Raw genomic sequence first — 12,987 nt, 5'->3', positions numbered from 1 at the left:
GAGGCTAGCTTTGCTTTTACGCTGCTTTTTTTCCTCCTCCTCCTTCTCCTCTGGTGACATTTCACAAACCCGTGCTTTTCATCTTTCTCCGCGTGCAACGGCACTGGACTTGATATGACACTGGAGAGCAACTCTTGTGATCCTCTTTTCTTTATTGTTGATTAATCACGTTTGGAAACAACGGAAGCAAAATGGAGTGCACTACTCAGCTGCAACCAAAAGACGTGCTGTTGATTTCAGGCCGCGCTGGTGTACAGTCTACAGAAGAACAATGTGACAGTTAAGTCAGTTGTGGGAAATTTAACCACGCAAGCCATTGAAATGTCACACTGCATAGTAGTGCATAAAAAAAATCTACACAGATGGCATGGTTTTTATGATTAAGAAAAAAAAAGATAAATTATTTCAAAATATTTTCCAACAATGTGACCTGTAAACCACACAAAAAAAGGCAAATGAAAAATTAACTGACATAAAGTGGTTGCACAAGTGTTCACACCCTTGCGTGGAATGTTCAAATACAAGTTAAATATTAGTACACAATCACCACCATTGAGGTGCCTCTGATTTCTGAATTATGGCCGAAAAGTTCAACCTTGGTTTCATTGGATCATAACACTTCTTCTTCACATTCATTTGGGAACTTGGAGACTGGGGCCAATTATAAGCTGGATGGAATGAATGACTTTTTAAAATAGCAGTGTTAGCATAAAACGTTCAGGTCTCTGCTGGCAAATAATAATAAAAAAAGTAAGCAAAACCATAACTGAAAATTATTTGGGGATAATCAGAAGCTCTTGAAACAGTAGCTGTTGCATGCCGACTTTCATTTAACATAAATTTGAATTTAAAGGTTTAGTTCTGAATAAAGTCACATCCTCAGTTAGGGTGTGCACACCTGTGCAAACACTTTATTTCTGGTGTTTGTTACCAACCCTGCTGGAATTAATCTGATTGTAACATACATTAATGGGGGAAAAGATTATCTTGGCATTTAAACTGGGATCTGCAAACATTTGATATTGTCAAATGTGTATTTCTAGATGACCAAATAATTTTTTTTGTAAGTTTGGCGGCTTGGTAAAGCAGGGATAATGCTTAATGAAATATTATCATCTTAAAGTTGGACTTCTCCAATGACAATAATGTTAACTACTTCAGCAACTCACCCTGCTTACACTAAAAATAATTGTATATCCTCCATCTTTGCCTCTTTAATTTAATGGCACAAACAAACATAATTACATTTTTATGGGGAAAATACTTGTGATTAAATTTAAAGTAGTTGTAATGACCATTTTGTGTGTTGTCTTTTATGGAGTCTCGCCTTGCATTTTAGTGACTGCTAATTATGGTCATTCTAGAGGAATTAATTCCATGTCAGATATGGACTCAAATGGTTCACCATTAAAGTTAAAGTTCACAAATGTTGCGATTTTTATTTGAATTTTGTAGTTTGTTGTTTCTTAAAATTGTCTTCTCCTTTCTCATGTTTGTGATCATTCAAAATATGCATATTAATGATTAAGACACAGCAAAGCCTCCATTACCTGACAACACTAATTGATCTATCCCTCATTAGTGTTTAGCGCGCTCGTGCACGTGTGCGTGTTTCTGCTCGGGTGAGACAAGTGTTTGTGTATGACCGTTCAAAAGGGGGAGTTGGGGGGGAGACAATGTGTCGTCATCGCTCTGTCGTCCAATTTCCCCCTTTTAGTTAATTAAGTGCTGATTAATGATGTGCTGGGGCTGAAGTGTAGCCCAAGGTGTGTGTTGGCCAAACCCACACCTTAATCAGACCACATTGTTTACTGTATATATGTAGTGATAGATATACGCGTGTGTGTCTTTGGAGCAGAGTGGAGGGCTGCGTGCAACAGGACTCCGATGAGCTCCCCAAACAGATGCTGATTAGTGTGAGCTGCTTAAAGTAGCAATGAACATATGGATTGTGCTCATTAAGTTGACTGTACTCCTACCAAAAAAAGAAAACCACCTTATTTGAAAAAAAAAAAAAAAGTAACGCTGCTTTGATGTTGACGTTAGAGCATTCTCATTACAGCAACATCTCATTTAATGCAGGCTCCTTCCTCATTACCAAAAGCCCTTCCTACTATTAACCTTTCAACTAGCTAGTTGCTACTTGCAACTAACTAGCGTGACAATTTACAATTAAAAGAAAAATCCGGTTCTGATTAGGAGCATCTTATTAGTAATTAATAGCACTTGTACCTGCCAAGTATATAGCACCTTTTCCTTGTAAGGTAAATTTGCACCTCCTTTTACTGTACATCATCTTTTATTGTTGTGGAAAGATTTCTGTCCCAGTTCTTTTTATCTGTGTAATGAAAAGATAACTGATGTATTCACAACTTCCATCTTTTCTCCCTCCCTGGCACGCCTCGACTCTGGATTCTTTATATTTCTGTAACCGCTCGGTGTCTCTTCCCCGCTTTGCACAAACATACACACACAGACGCACATCTTCTCCTGTGACTCCTTTTTGCAATTCTCCTTGGTTCTCCTTCCACCCTCCCCGCTCTCCTCACCTTTTTTTCTCTTCCTCCCCTTCCCCTATCCTTCTCTCCCGCTCCCTTGCTCTCTCCCAGTGAAAGGCTGAGAATACCCAAGGGAGCTGATGCAATTAAAATGCTAATCCTGTCTGTCTACAGAGAGAGGGAGAGGGGGGGCTGACAGCATGAGGGATTGCGGCTCACATGGAGAACTCGACTGAAATGGAGAACAGAGGGGGGGTGGGGGTGCGCTGAAAGGGAGAGGGGGGAGGGGATGCGTGTTTGGGGGGGCGGAGTGAAAAAGGGGATGCTAGCGAGGGGAAAGACAGACAAGGATAAAGCTTGTGCTGTGAGCTGAGCAATGATATACTGACTGCGTTTAAGTCTTATCTGCGCTTCGGCGTGGACGGCATTACAGTTAATGTACATCACACCACAGTATTGCTTGGGCTCTTCACCCTTACTTACAGCCACGCTCCACGCGAGCCCCGCTGTTGTGTCTGCACAGCTCAACGGCTTCCACACAAGAAATGAGAATGATTATGTATGCAGCCAAAGCCCAGCTGGATACCCTGAATATTTCATAGTATATGTTGCCCGCTCCATCTCCCGGTGCCACGGCGAGGGTGGGAACATGTGCAAAGTACTGTAGGCCTGCTCGCGTCTTCTTATCGGAGTAAGACGAATTTAAGTAGCGCCGCTTCTCATTAACTCAACCGGCGCGCGTGCACTTTCAAGCGCCGCATGAGCAAAACAAGCTTTTGATGTCATTTTTCACGGCATTTGTGGCGGCTTGGAGGAAATCGGCTGCCAACATGTAATGCAAATAAAGTAACAGCAAAACAAGTCATAAGCCAAAAGGGGGGAATCTGTTTCTTTGAAAAACAAAATTTACACGGCTCACCCCAGCGTCTGTGAGAAGAGCGGTTCTCAAATGGGGCTACGTGGAGGCGCTTCAGACGGTGTCGGAGATTTGAACAGATTTTTGAAGGTATCCGGAATAATGGAATGCTTTTTAATGACGTGAGAGGAGCTGCTTGGCTTTATTTTCAAATTGAGAGCAAATTAATAGGAACATGAAGCAACATATTGCTAGCTACTTTGCAAAACGCTTTTAGCCTTTAATAGGTTTTATACGGATGAGTATTGTTACTACAAACACATTTTTCCTGCATACAGGCCAGAAAAAAATAGATGTAATTCAGTCTACCTCCTGGAGTTACTAAATGAAATATGGCTAGACGTATCGCTGCAATTGTCGTTCCAAACTTTAATAAATCAGACACTGATGGTACTGCGCATAGATTTTTTTCCCATCCAAATATGTTTTGCGCTATTTAGGGGTTATTAGCTGAAAATAAAATTTCACAAGGGGTGCATCATTGAAATAACGTTGAGGACCACTAGACTGTGCTTGAGTGCAATTGTGGGTAATCACGGCTTAATAGGAGTAATTAGGGGAATGTAGGGGCATTAGGATACAGCTGGGGGCCATAATGAGGTAGGGAGGGGCAAATAGGGAGGGGAACAGAGTGATGGGAAGCTTTAGAAGTGCCACAGTTGCCCTCTGTACTGTACATCAGCTCTATTTCTCCCTGGATGGACAGTAAAAAAACAACCTTTGACCCCGTGATGGACATTCGATGCGGCCTGCGGCTCTTTGGCCTAATTTTTATGTCTCGCGCGTCGTCGAAACGTCAAACAAAAGGTGTCCATTTCAGCACATCCGAAAACATTTCTTGTTTGTGTTGAAGTAGCTTCATCTGGCTAAGTAGTGGAGAGCCTGCTTGCGAATGAGTGCGAGGGAGGAAAAAGTGGAGGGAAAATGATGGGCGAATCAGGGTCATTAGTTCAGGCGGCAGGGTCTGCTGCATTCCTGAGCCCTAAGATGGGGGAGCAGCAGAGCAGGAATGTGCCTTGGAAAGAGAAGAGACCTAAGCGGAGGGAAAGGAACAGGCAAGAAGGAACAAGAAAAGAGGGGAAAAAAAGGCTGTTTGGGGGGGTGTTGGACGCTTTGCTACAAATGGTGGAACACTCATTTATCAAACGAAGGTTGGAGGGAAAAAACTCAACTCATCTGCTCGGTCTGTGGCATCTGGAATGTTTGAGTGAACTTTTTTTTTCTTTTGAACGTTTGTTAGCACAACAACACACACTCTGCTCCGTAGTTGCTAACCTGTGTTTTTTTTTTTTTTTTTTTTTCCTGTCTCGCTCTCCGTGGTGAAATGTCCACACAATGACTCACAACTGTTGTACAAACGTCTTACTGAGCAGAGACGCCGTAACCTAGCGTAATCCGCCTGGACCAACGCCACCCAGTTTCTCATGTCATCTATATTGTTAACCTAAGTTTAAAACAAACACTGGCTTTTACTTCCTGGATTGAGTTTCTTGTTCCAAGATTCAAATTTTATTGGACTTCTGATTTTATTTTTAGATGAGACAAGTGATCATTTTAAGGTCTCTTCAGAGCTTTTATATTTCAAAAAGAGAAATTAGATTTAAACTAAAGATGACATTGTTGAATATTTTTTAGAATTGATTTTTCTGTCGATTTCTGTCAATCAATCTGAACATTTTAAAGTGTTGCAAAACTATGTGTGACTAAGTCATTTAAAAAAACTAAACGACTAATTCTAAATGCAATTTAGCTCATTTGTAAGTGTGGCATTTTAAATAGAAGGATTAATTGAATCCATTTGATTTATTGCCCCACCTGAACTTCAACTGCACTGAGCATCTGCTTGTTAAAGTCATTCACAATATTGTTGGAGTTTAATGTAATTGTCAGGTTATGCTTAATTTAATAAATTCGCCATGACATATTATTAGCTTTCCAAATACCCAAGTAAACTAATAGACAGTTTCCATGTTTATGTTCTCGACTTGACATGCTGAGAGACCAGACCAGACACTCTATCTAGGAAGCGGACTCCTTCTCTTTACATTTCCTGAAGTGTGAAAGATTTAAAATGGAGTACAATGTTTTCGGCTGCAGAGTAAAAGATAGTTGTCTGCGCCAGAAAGTTTCCACTAAGAGAGTGTTATCTGGGGTTTTGTGTATGTGTGAAAGAGAGAGATGAGAGCGGGGCTGCGGGCTGACAGAGGTCCTGGTATAATACAGTGGTGGAGAGCAGCGACTGATAACTATACTTATGGCCACTGGGGCTCATAGTGACAGCACATGCACTCCCATTACTGGTCCCATGCCTCATGCCCTTATCTCTGGCAGCCTGCCACCGAGGGACCACACTGCCCTCTGCTGTGCATCCAGAGCACAAGTTGGGCTTCATTGCCAATTCCGTCCGAGACCACTGAACCTGACTGGGGTTGACAGAGCTTTACCTCTTTGAATTTAAGAAGAGAGGTGGGCTCGTCTCCCGTTGCGCTCACGGGGAGAGACAACCTAAATGTGTGTGGTCGTTTTAAGGGGTTTGCAGTTCACACCGGTACCGCCGTATGACATTTTGAGGTTACAGGCAATGTAAGAATATGTCATGGCCAGGCCCAAGAAGGGTATTTACTGTTCATAGAACTTTAGTATTACTTTAAAATTGTAGGTTAAATTGTCTAGTCCATGTGTCAGCTTTACCGCTGTGCAATGATGTTTCTTTAAAATCGATGAAACTTTGTCATTCTAGTGATTTGACCATTACACCTTTTCGTCTACTTAGACGACAAAACAAAGACGAGCGGTCTATCAGTAACCCCTTTGGTTTGGAAATGAGCCGGTAAAGGGATTCTTTACTTTTCAGCAGTAAAAATTATGAATATTTTGTCCACAATTAATTTGTCAGCTTAACTAACAATTATTTTAACAATCAGTTTTACGTTGATTTTTTATTTTTTTTTTGTGGGATGAATCATAATTTTTAGACATTTTAATTTCCATCCCTTTATTTCTGTTCGACAAGCTGAAAATCAGAGTGTTTGGACATTTTTTGGTGTCCAAACGATTAATTGATAATACTGTATTTATGAATGAATTTGGTAGTTTGTTAATTGTCAATCAATTGACTCTTAATTATTTTTTATGTAAAATTAATACCTTTAAAAATGCATTTCCCTACTTGCTGCTGACTGAAAATGACATCAGAGTTCTTCAGAGCTCAGGCAACTAATCACAGCTGACCTGTTTTCTGGATTTAGTCGTGTGAATGTTGGCTGTTACCTGAGCCCTGAGTACCTGTGATGTCACTGATAGTCAACAACAGGTAACAAAATGTGTATTTAAAGGTATAATTGGTACGTGGAAAATAATTTATTCATTGAATGAATTAATGAGAAAATCGTACCCTTTTACTGCTGTGATTACTGTGAGAATGTAAAGGCATCATAAATAAAAGACCATCTGTACTAAAATGTTTACTCATGTCTTGTACTACCTAACTTCACCCCCTTTTTTTTCCATCCAGTTCTGAGTATACGAGGCGTGCAGGAGGAAGACCCCCCAGATCCGCAGATCATGCGCCTGGACAACATGCTGCTGGCAGAGGGCGTTTCCGGACCGGAGAAAGGCGGCGGGTCGGCTGCGGCGGCCGCGGCGGCAGCAGCGGCGGGCGGCTCGCCCACCGACAGCAGCATCGAACACTCCGACTACAGAGCCAAACTCGCTCAGATTCGCCAGATCTACCACTCCGAGCTGGAGAAGTACGAACAGGTGTGCTCCTCAGGTTACTTTAAACTCTTGTGACCAATCTGTCAGTCACATTTAAGGTGCGATTCCACCAAATGATGCGGTTTCTTTTGGAGCAATAAATCCTGATTGCTTTGTGTTTCCATAATTGGGTATGTTGGCGGAATGGCCATAATTTCATCAGCTATGCCTAATTGTGATAAAACGGTATACACCACAAATAAATTGTTGATAATGTTATGTGATAAAACAGTAAACGCTACAATAAATTGCTGATAATATGGTACCCAAATGTGAAAAATGTTGGTCAGGGTTTTTTTTTCCCTGGGACAGGAAGCACTATAATTTGTAAGCTATTGTTAGCCTATTAGCATTTTATATAATATATATATATATATATATATATATATATATATATATATATATATATATATATATATATATATCCTAAGCCTAATAGTACATGTGGTCATTTTCAGTAAACAACAATTAGCAAAATGTGTTATTAAAGGTCTTAATTTTACAACAAACATAATAAAGTTGTCAAAGTATAGACAAAATAACTTTTATATGAAAAAATGGCTAAATAAATGAACTATCCCCTTCAAGTAGAATTTAAAGGTATTGTTGTTTAGTCGTTTTCAGCAATAAAACCCTCATATTTTGACAACTAACTTTTCATGTTCAATTAATACCATTAAAAAGCTGATTTATTTATTTATTTTTCGACTGAATAATGTGTATGCAAAGGCTCAGGTAGCAACCAATCACAGCTCAGTCAACAGCAAGTGGTAAAATGTGTTTTAAAGGTATGAAATGTACATAAAAAATAAAGATATTATTGAAGAAATTATAGGCAAGATATGTTGCTTCTGAAAATTGCTAAATAAGTAAAGTATCCCTTAATGCATACATGTTGAACTCAAGGGCATCAACCCGCATCATGCATGTTTTCCAGTATTCTCTCCCAACACACCCGATTCAAATGATTACCTTATTAGCAAGCTCTGCAGGACTTTGAAAATGATCCCAGTCATTTGAATCAGGAGTATGTGCGAAAGAGACAGCTTGAAAACATGCAGGATACCGGCCCGCGAGGACTGGAGTTCGACACCTGTGCTTTAATGGGACCCAAGCAAGACTGCAATAATTGAACATATTTTATTTTAGTTTAAAATTTTGCCTCTATGGGCCCAACTGTCCGGTGTTTGCAGGCCCCTTCAATGCTTGTGCTGTTTTTTTTTGTTTGTTTGTTTGTTTGTTTTTTTTCCCACCCAATACCGGGTTTCCCTCCACTTTCCTAAAATCTTTTATGTTCAGTTTGATAAAGACTGGGATAGACTCCAGCTCACCCACAACCATAATGAGAATAAGCGCGATAGAAAATGGACGTGCCAAACTCTCGTAGCATTTTGTAGTGATTCGTAAGTCTGTGAGAATTCCCTGCCATTCCTTCTCATGACAAGCAGATTATCCAGTCCGAAAGAGTTAGAGAGCCGAGACGGTTTCTTCATATCCACCAAGTCTTTCGTATCACCTGACAGCTTCTCTACTTTGTCTTTCTTGATCTCGCCAGTAGCTTTCAAGACTTGTCTTTTCCCTCTCGGCAGGCGTGCAGCGAGTTCACCAACCATGTAATGAACCTGCTGAGAGAGCAGTCTCGAACACGGCCCATCTCGCCCAAGGAGATCGAGCGCATGGTGGCCATCATCCACCGCAAGTTCAGCTCCATCCAGATGCAGCTCAAGCAGAGCACCTGCGAGGCTGTCATGATCCTGCGCTCGCGCTTCCTCGACGCCAGGTTTGTTACCTGCCCCGCGTCTTTTTGCGCTCGTGTTTGTCTCATTGCCGGTAATACTCCGGAAGGCCGGACTCGTGATCCTTTGCATGCAAGCTCGCATTCCGAGCATGTCTGATTGTTTCCTCTCTCCACGTCAGACGCAAGAGGCGCAACTTCAACAAGCAGGCGACAGAGGTGCTCAACGAGTATTTCTACTCCCACTTGTCTAACCCTTACCCTAGTGAGGAGGCAAAGGAGGAGCTGGCCAAAAAGTGTGGGATCACAGTGTCTCAGGTCAGAAAACCACTGATAAGGAATTTTTCCAGTTTTTATAGACAATCCCGATATTTGGCAGGATATTGTTGGGATTACAGACTACTCGGGTGATTGATTGGCAATCAAACCCCGGGGGCTGACAGTTAGTTGGAGGGGTTCAATGGAGGTCAAGCCACACATGTGTGCATCTGTAAAATCCTGCAAAATGCAATGTCAAAAATTTTGTTTTCCAATCACAGAGGGTTCTGTGAATACACGTAAGAAATTTGCAGGGTTTGATATTGCTCACAAGAATGACAGAATGTCAGGCCGACAACAATACACGTACTTTATTGAGGTTGTAAGTTATTGAATTTCATTCTGTGTCTTGCGTGTTGCGTAGATAAAAGGCAAAAAAACGGCAGCATTTTACTGATTAACGGTTAATATGGAAGAAGTTACTATAGTTCACAAAAACTTTAAAATAAAATGCTAACTGAACCACACATTATGTCAATAAAACTAACAAACACATCTTTGATTATAGCAAATATGTCCTTCACTTTTGCTTTGGTAGTTAATTTGAGACCACTTTTCGAGGTTCCTTTGAAATGTACTGTATTTATTTTCGTATGTCTTAATGTTTGGAAGGAAGGAATGCTTGACAGCACTTTGAGTGTTGTTGACCTTACTTTATTGCACAGTACTTTTTTTTTTTTAATCTTACACTCACTAGATACATAATATAAAAAGTAAAATGAATAAAAACTATACTGAAATGAAGCATTTTAAAAAAAACAACAAACCTGCTCTAAAAAAATTGAAACTCAAAATAAGTCTGGTTATTCTTGGGTTTGCTACGTTTTCATCTTAACGCTCCTTTGTCCTCCCGTCCCCAGGTCTCTAATTGGTTCGGCAACAAGAGAATACGTTACAAGAAGAACATCGGCAAGTTCCAGGAGGAAGCCAACCTCTACGCAGTCAAGACAGCGGTGGACGCCGCCAATGTGTCGGCGCAAGCCAGCCAGGCCAACTCACCGGCGACGCCCAACTCAGGTAACGCCCGCGTACCGCTGTCACATCATCCTAGCTCACATTCTGTTCTTCCGTGCCAGTGATTCTCAAACATTTTCAACCAAAAACCTCAAAAAATCTTTCATCTTTCTCTCCATCATTATAACAAAGCGTATGTGTCCCCAAAACTGTCCAAATGCTTGAACAACGAGCATGGCGTCTTCTTCATGTTCTTGTCTTGTGGGGTCACCGGGGTGATGCGATTTGTCTCACTCACGCAGGCGACAGCTACGTTGGGTTGCGATTGCTCAACGGGGAGGGCATCGGCATGGCACCCTCTCTCCAGCCGCAGGTACGCACTGAGGACGGCTGCGCCCGCTGACCTCACTGCCAGGATCCCCGGATAGTTTTCCTCTAGCCTAGCTTCCTTTTGACCCTCGACCTCTCCTCCCGGTCCCTACTCATCCCAAGAAAGTCCATGCTAGCAGGACCGGGGAGTTAGTAGATTAATCTCAGTATCCGAACCTTGAGTTGTGTGAGCGTGTCCCCCTCCTCAGTGCTGATTGAGTGCCAGCTTCCACCCTCCGTTGCAGATAGACGATCCGCACTTCCCTCCTTCATTGATCCCGCCACGCTCCTACAAACAACCCTCTGCTTGTTACATCCATATACATTTGAAAAGGAAAAGTATGTGTTTGGAAAATGTGAGCATATCTTCATCTAAGTCACAATAGACAGAAACAAAGAAATAAGCGAGTGTGTTTCACCGTGTGGTGTAGAATAAGTGCCTGGAAAGAAAAAATTACGTCTCTTGACCCCGATGGCGGTCCATGGTATGTATATTGGAGTCTCCAAATTGCCCTTGGGTATGTTTGTAAATGTGAATGGTTGTTAGTCTCTGTGCGCTGTGATTGAGTGGCAACCAGGTGTACCCCGCCTGTTGTCCAAAGATTGCTGGGATCGGCTCCAGCAAGCCCACGACAGTTGTGGATGGATGGATTATACATCTCCAAATTTGATGGATGGATGTCATCAACTTTTGCATCTAAAGAAAAACAAACGTCCATCTCTCCATAGCCGCGTCTTCACTACTGTATTGTCGCTGGCTTCCTGTTTCCTATCCCGGCACCCAATAACACCTAAGGACAATTAAGTGTACCCAATACTCCTGCCATGCATGTTTTTGGAGTGTGAGGGGAAGCCAGAGTGCTCTGAGAGAATCCCCGCGGGCTCGGGGAGAACATGCAAATTTCCACAGCCCCACTGGCAGGTTTCTTCAGACTTTTTGTCTATTGTGACTTCAGTGAAGCTCATGTTTTCTGACCAGGCAGAAATGCAGATAAGTCCAAAAACTGGGCTACTTTTTCTTGCAAGTGTATGCTCACCTGTGCAAACAGAACACAACTTGTGCCAGTGGGCTTTGTTCCGTGCCAAGCTACTCATTGGGCGTCTTTCTTTCCACGCAAAGAAAGACAAAAGCGCTCGTCATGTTAGTTGTGGTTAAGACGAAGCCAAACATTTTGGTGGCCAACGTGACAGCCAGGCAAGATTGCAGAAGCTCACTCGGCCTTGTTGTCCCCTGCTTGTGACGGAAGGATTTTGCGTAGTCGCTGTGACTGACTTGTGTGTGTGTTGTGTTGACAGGTGGATACCCTGCACCGTGCTACACACCTGACGGGCGGCTATGAGGAGCTGTCAGGTAGCGGCCTCTACACCCCTCATCGCCTGGATGTGAGTTGCTACATTAACGCCATTGCATGTAGTCGCTCTTTTTAATTTCACTTCAAGGAAGTACGCCTTTTTTTTTTCCAGAAAAGAGAAACGTTTTTTGGAGCTTCTTTGTTCGCAACACCCAAAGGATTGCATTTCAAATCTACTTCTCACTTTGCAATTGATTTTAGGAGTAATATTCTGTCTCACGAGGAGACGCAATATGTTATCGACAACTGATCAATGAATGAATGGGTAGTTTTGTAATCAATGAAGTGTTTTCACACCTTGTTCAATTTTAAATTGCCCTAATCCTCACATCTTCAGCCTCTCAACAGTAATTATTTCTTACATGAGATCAGACTATTTTTATTATTATTCTTGATAAAATAAGACATTTACAAACTGTCTTCTTTTACTTTGGAAAACAGTGGCATATCAGATTCACCATTTATTATGGAAAACTAAATGACAGACTAATCAATTTTTAAAATTAGTCTCATGCTTGTTTTTCCATTCTCTTCCCTCCTCTTCAAGGCCGGTACCAGTTTCTGATATTTGGCAGAAAATAATTTTGATAACTGATGTAATCGGACAATTAATTAAAATATATAATGAGTAATGTAACTTATTTTTATATGCATTACAAACAAAACATTTCAATAGTTTTTGCTCTTTTCGCTGATATTTTTTTGAGAATCTATTTTTAGAAATATGTATGTATTCGCCAGAGTGAAATTCAGAGTGAAATTAATGTGTGTGTGTGTAAATAATAGTGTATAATGAAACTCATATAAATTACAAATAGAACATTTTACCAGTTTTCAGTGCTTTTTCCTTAAATATTGTTGTTGGCAAAAACAAAATTCCTGACAACCGATTCAATATGCATAAAAGATATACATATGTAATGTTTTAATATGAATTAACACAACACTTTTTTTCCCACTGCTTTCTCTTTTAAAGCATGTTTAATTTTACTGCAGAAAAAACTTGTCAAGATGTATTTCTTTTATTTTTGGATGGGACCATTGCTTGAATGTTCTTATCCTTGTTTTATATTATAATGCCATAATATA

The 12,987-nt window shown here is 41.1% G+C and overlaps 1 protein-coding gene across 4 annotated transcripts in view; it reads left to right on the top strand.

Moving 5' to 3' along the window:
* Window positions 1-12,987, top strand: part of pbx4 (pre-B-cell leukemia transcription factor 4) — a 30,577-nt gene that overhangs the window by 14,868 nt on the left and 2,722 nt on the right. For 3 of the 4 annotated variants that reach the window (XM_088437188.1, XM_088437189.1, XM_088437190.1), the window contains 6 exons: window positions 6,929-7,173; window positions 8,760-8,950; window positions 9,088-9,223; window positions 10,084-10,240; window positions 10,480-10,550; window positions 11,843-11,929. In XM_088437188.1, the coding sequence (XP_088293314.1) occupies window positions 6,929-7,173; window positions 8,760-8,950; window positions 9,088-9,223; window positions 10,084-10,240; window positions 10,480-10,550; window positions 11,843-11,929 (887 nt within the window). The remainder of the gene's footprint in view (window positions 1-6,928; window positions 7,174-8,759; window positions 8,951-9,087; window positions 9,224-10,083; window positions 10,241-10,479; window positions 10,551-11,842; window positions 11,930-12,987) is intronic. The other variant, XM_088437191.1, reaches the window with a different exon arrangement.

The sequence above is a fragment of the Hippichthys cyanospilos genome, chromosome 16 (genome assembly GCF_059441005.1).
Source record: "Hippichthys cyanospilos isolate Australia breed blue-spotted pipefish chromosome 16, RoL_Hcya_1.0, whole genome shotgun sequence".
Classification (NCBI taxonomy): domain Eukaryota; kingdom Metazoa; phylum Chordata; class Actinopteri; order Syngnathiformes; family Syngnathidae; genus Hippichthys; species Hippichthys cyanospilos.
The sequence above is the reverse complement of the archived record's forward strand: the minus strand, read 5'-3'. Positions and strand labels throughout refer to the sequence as shown.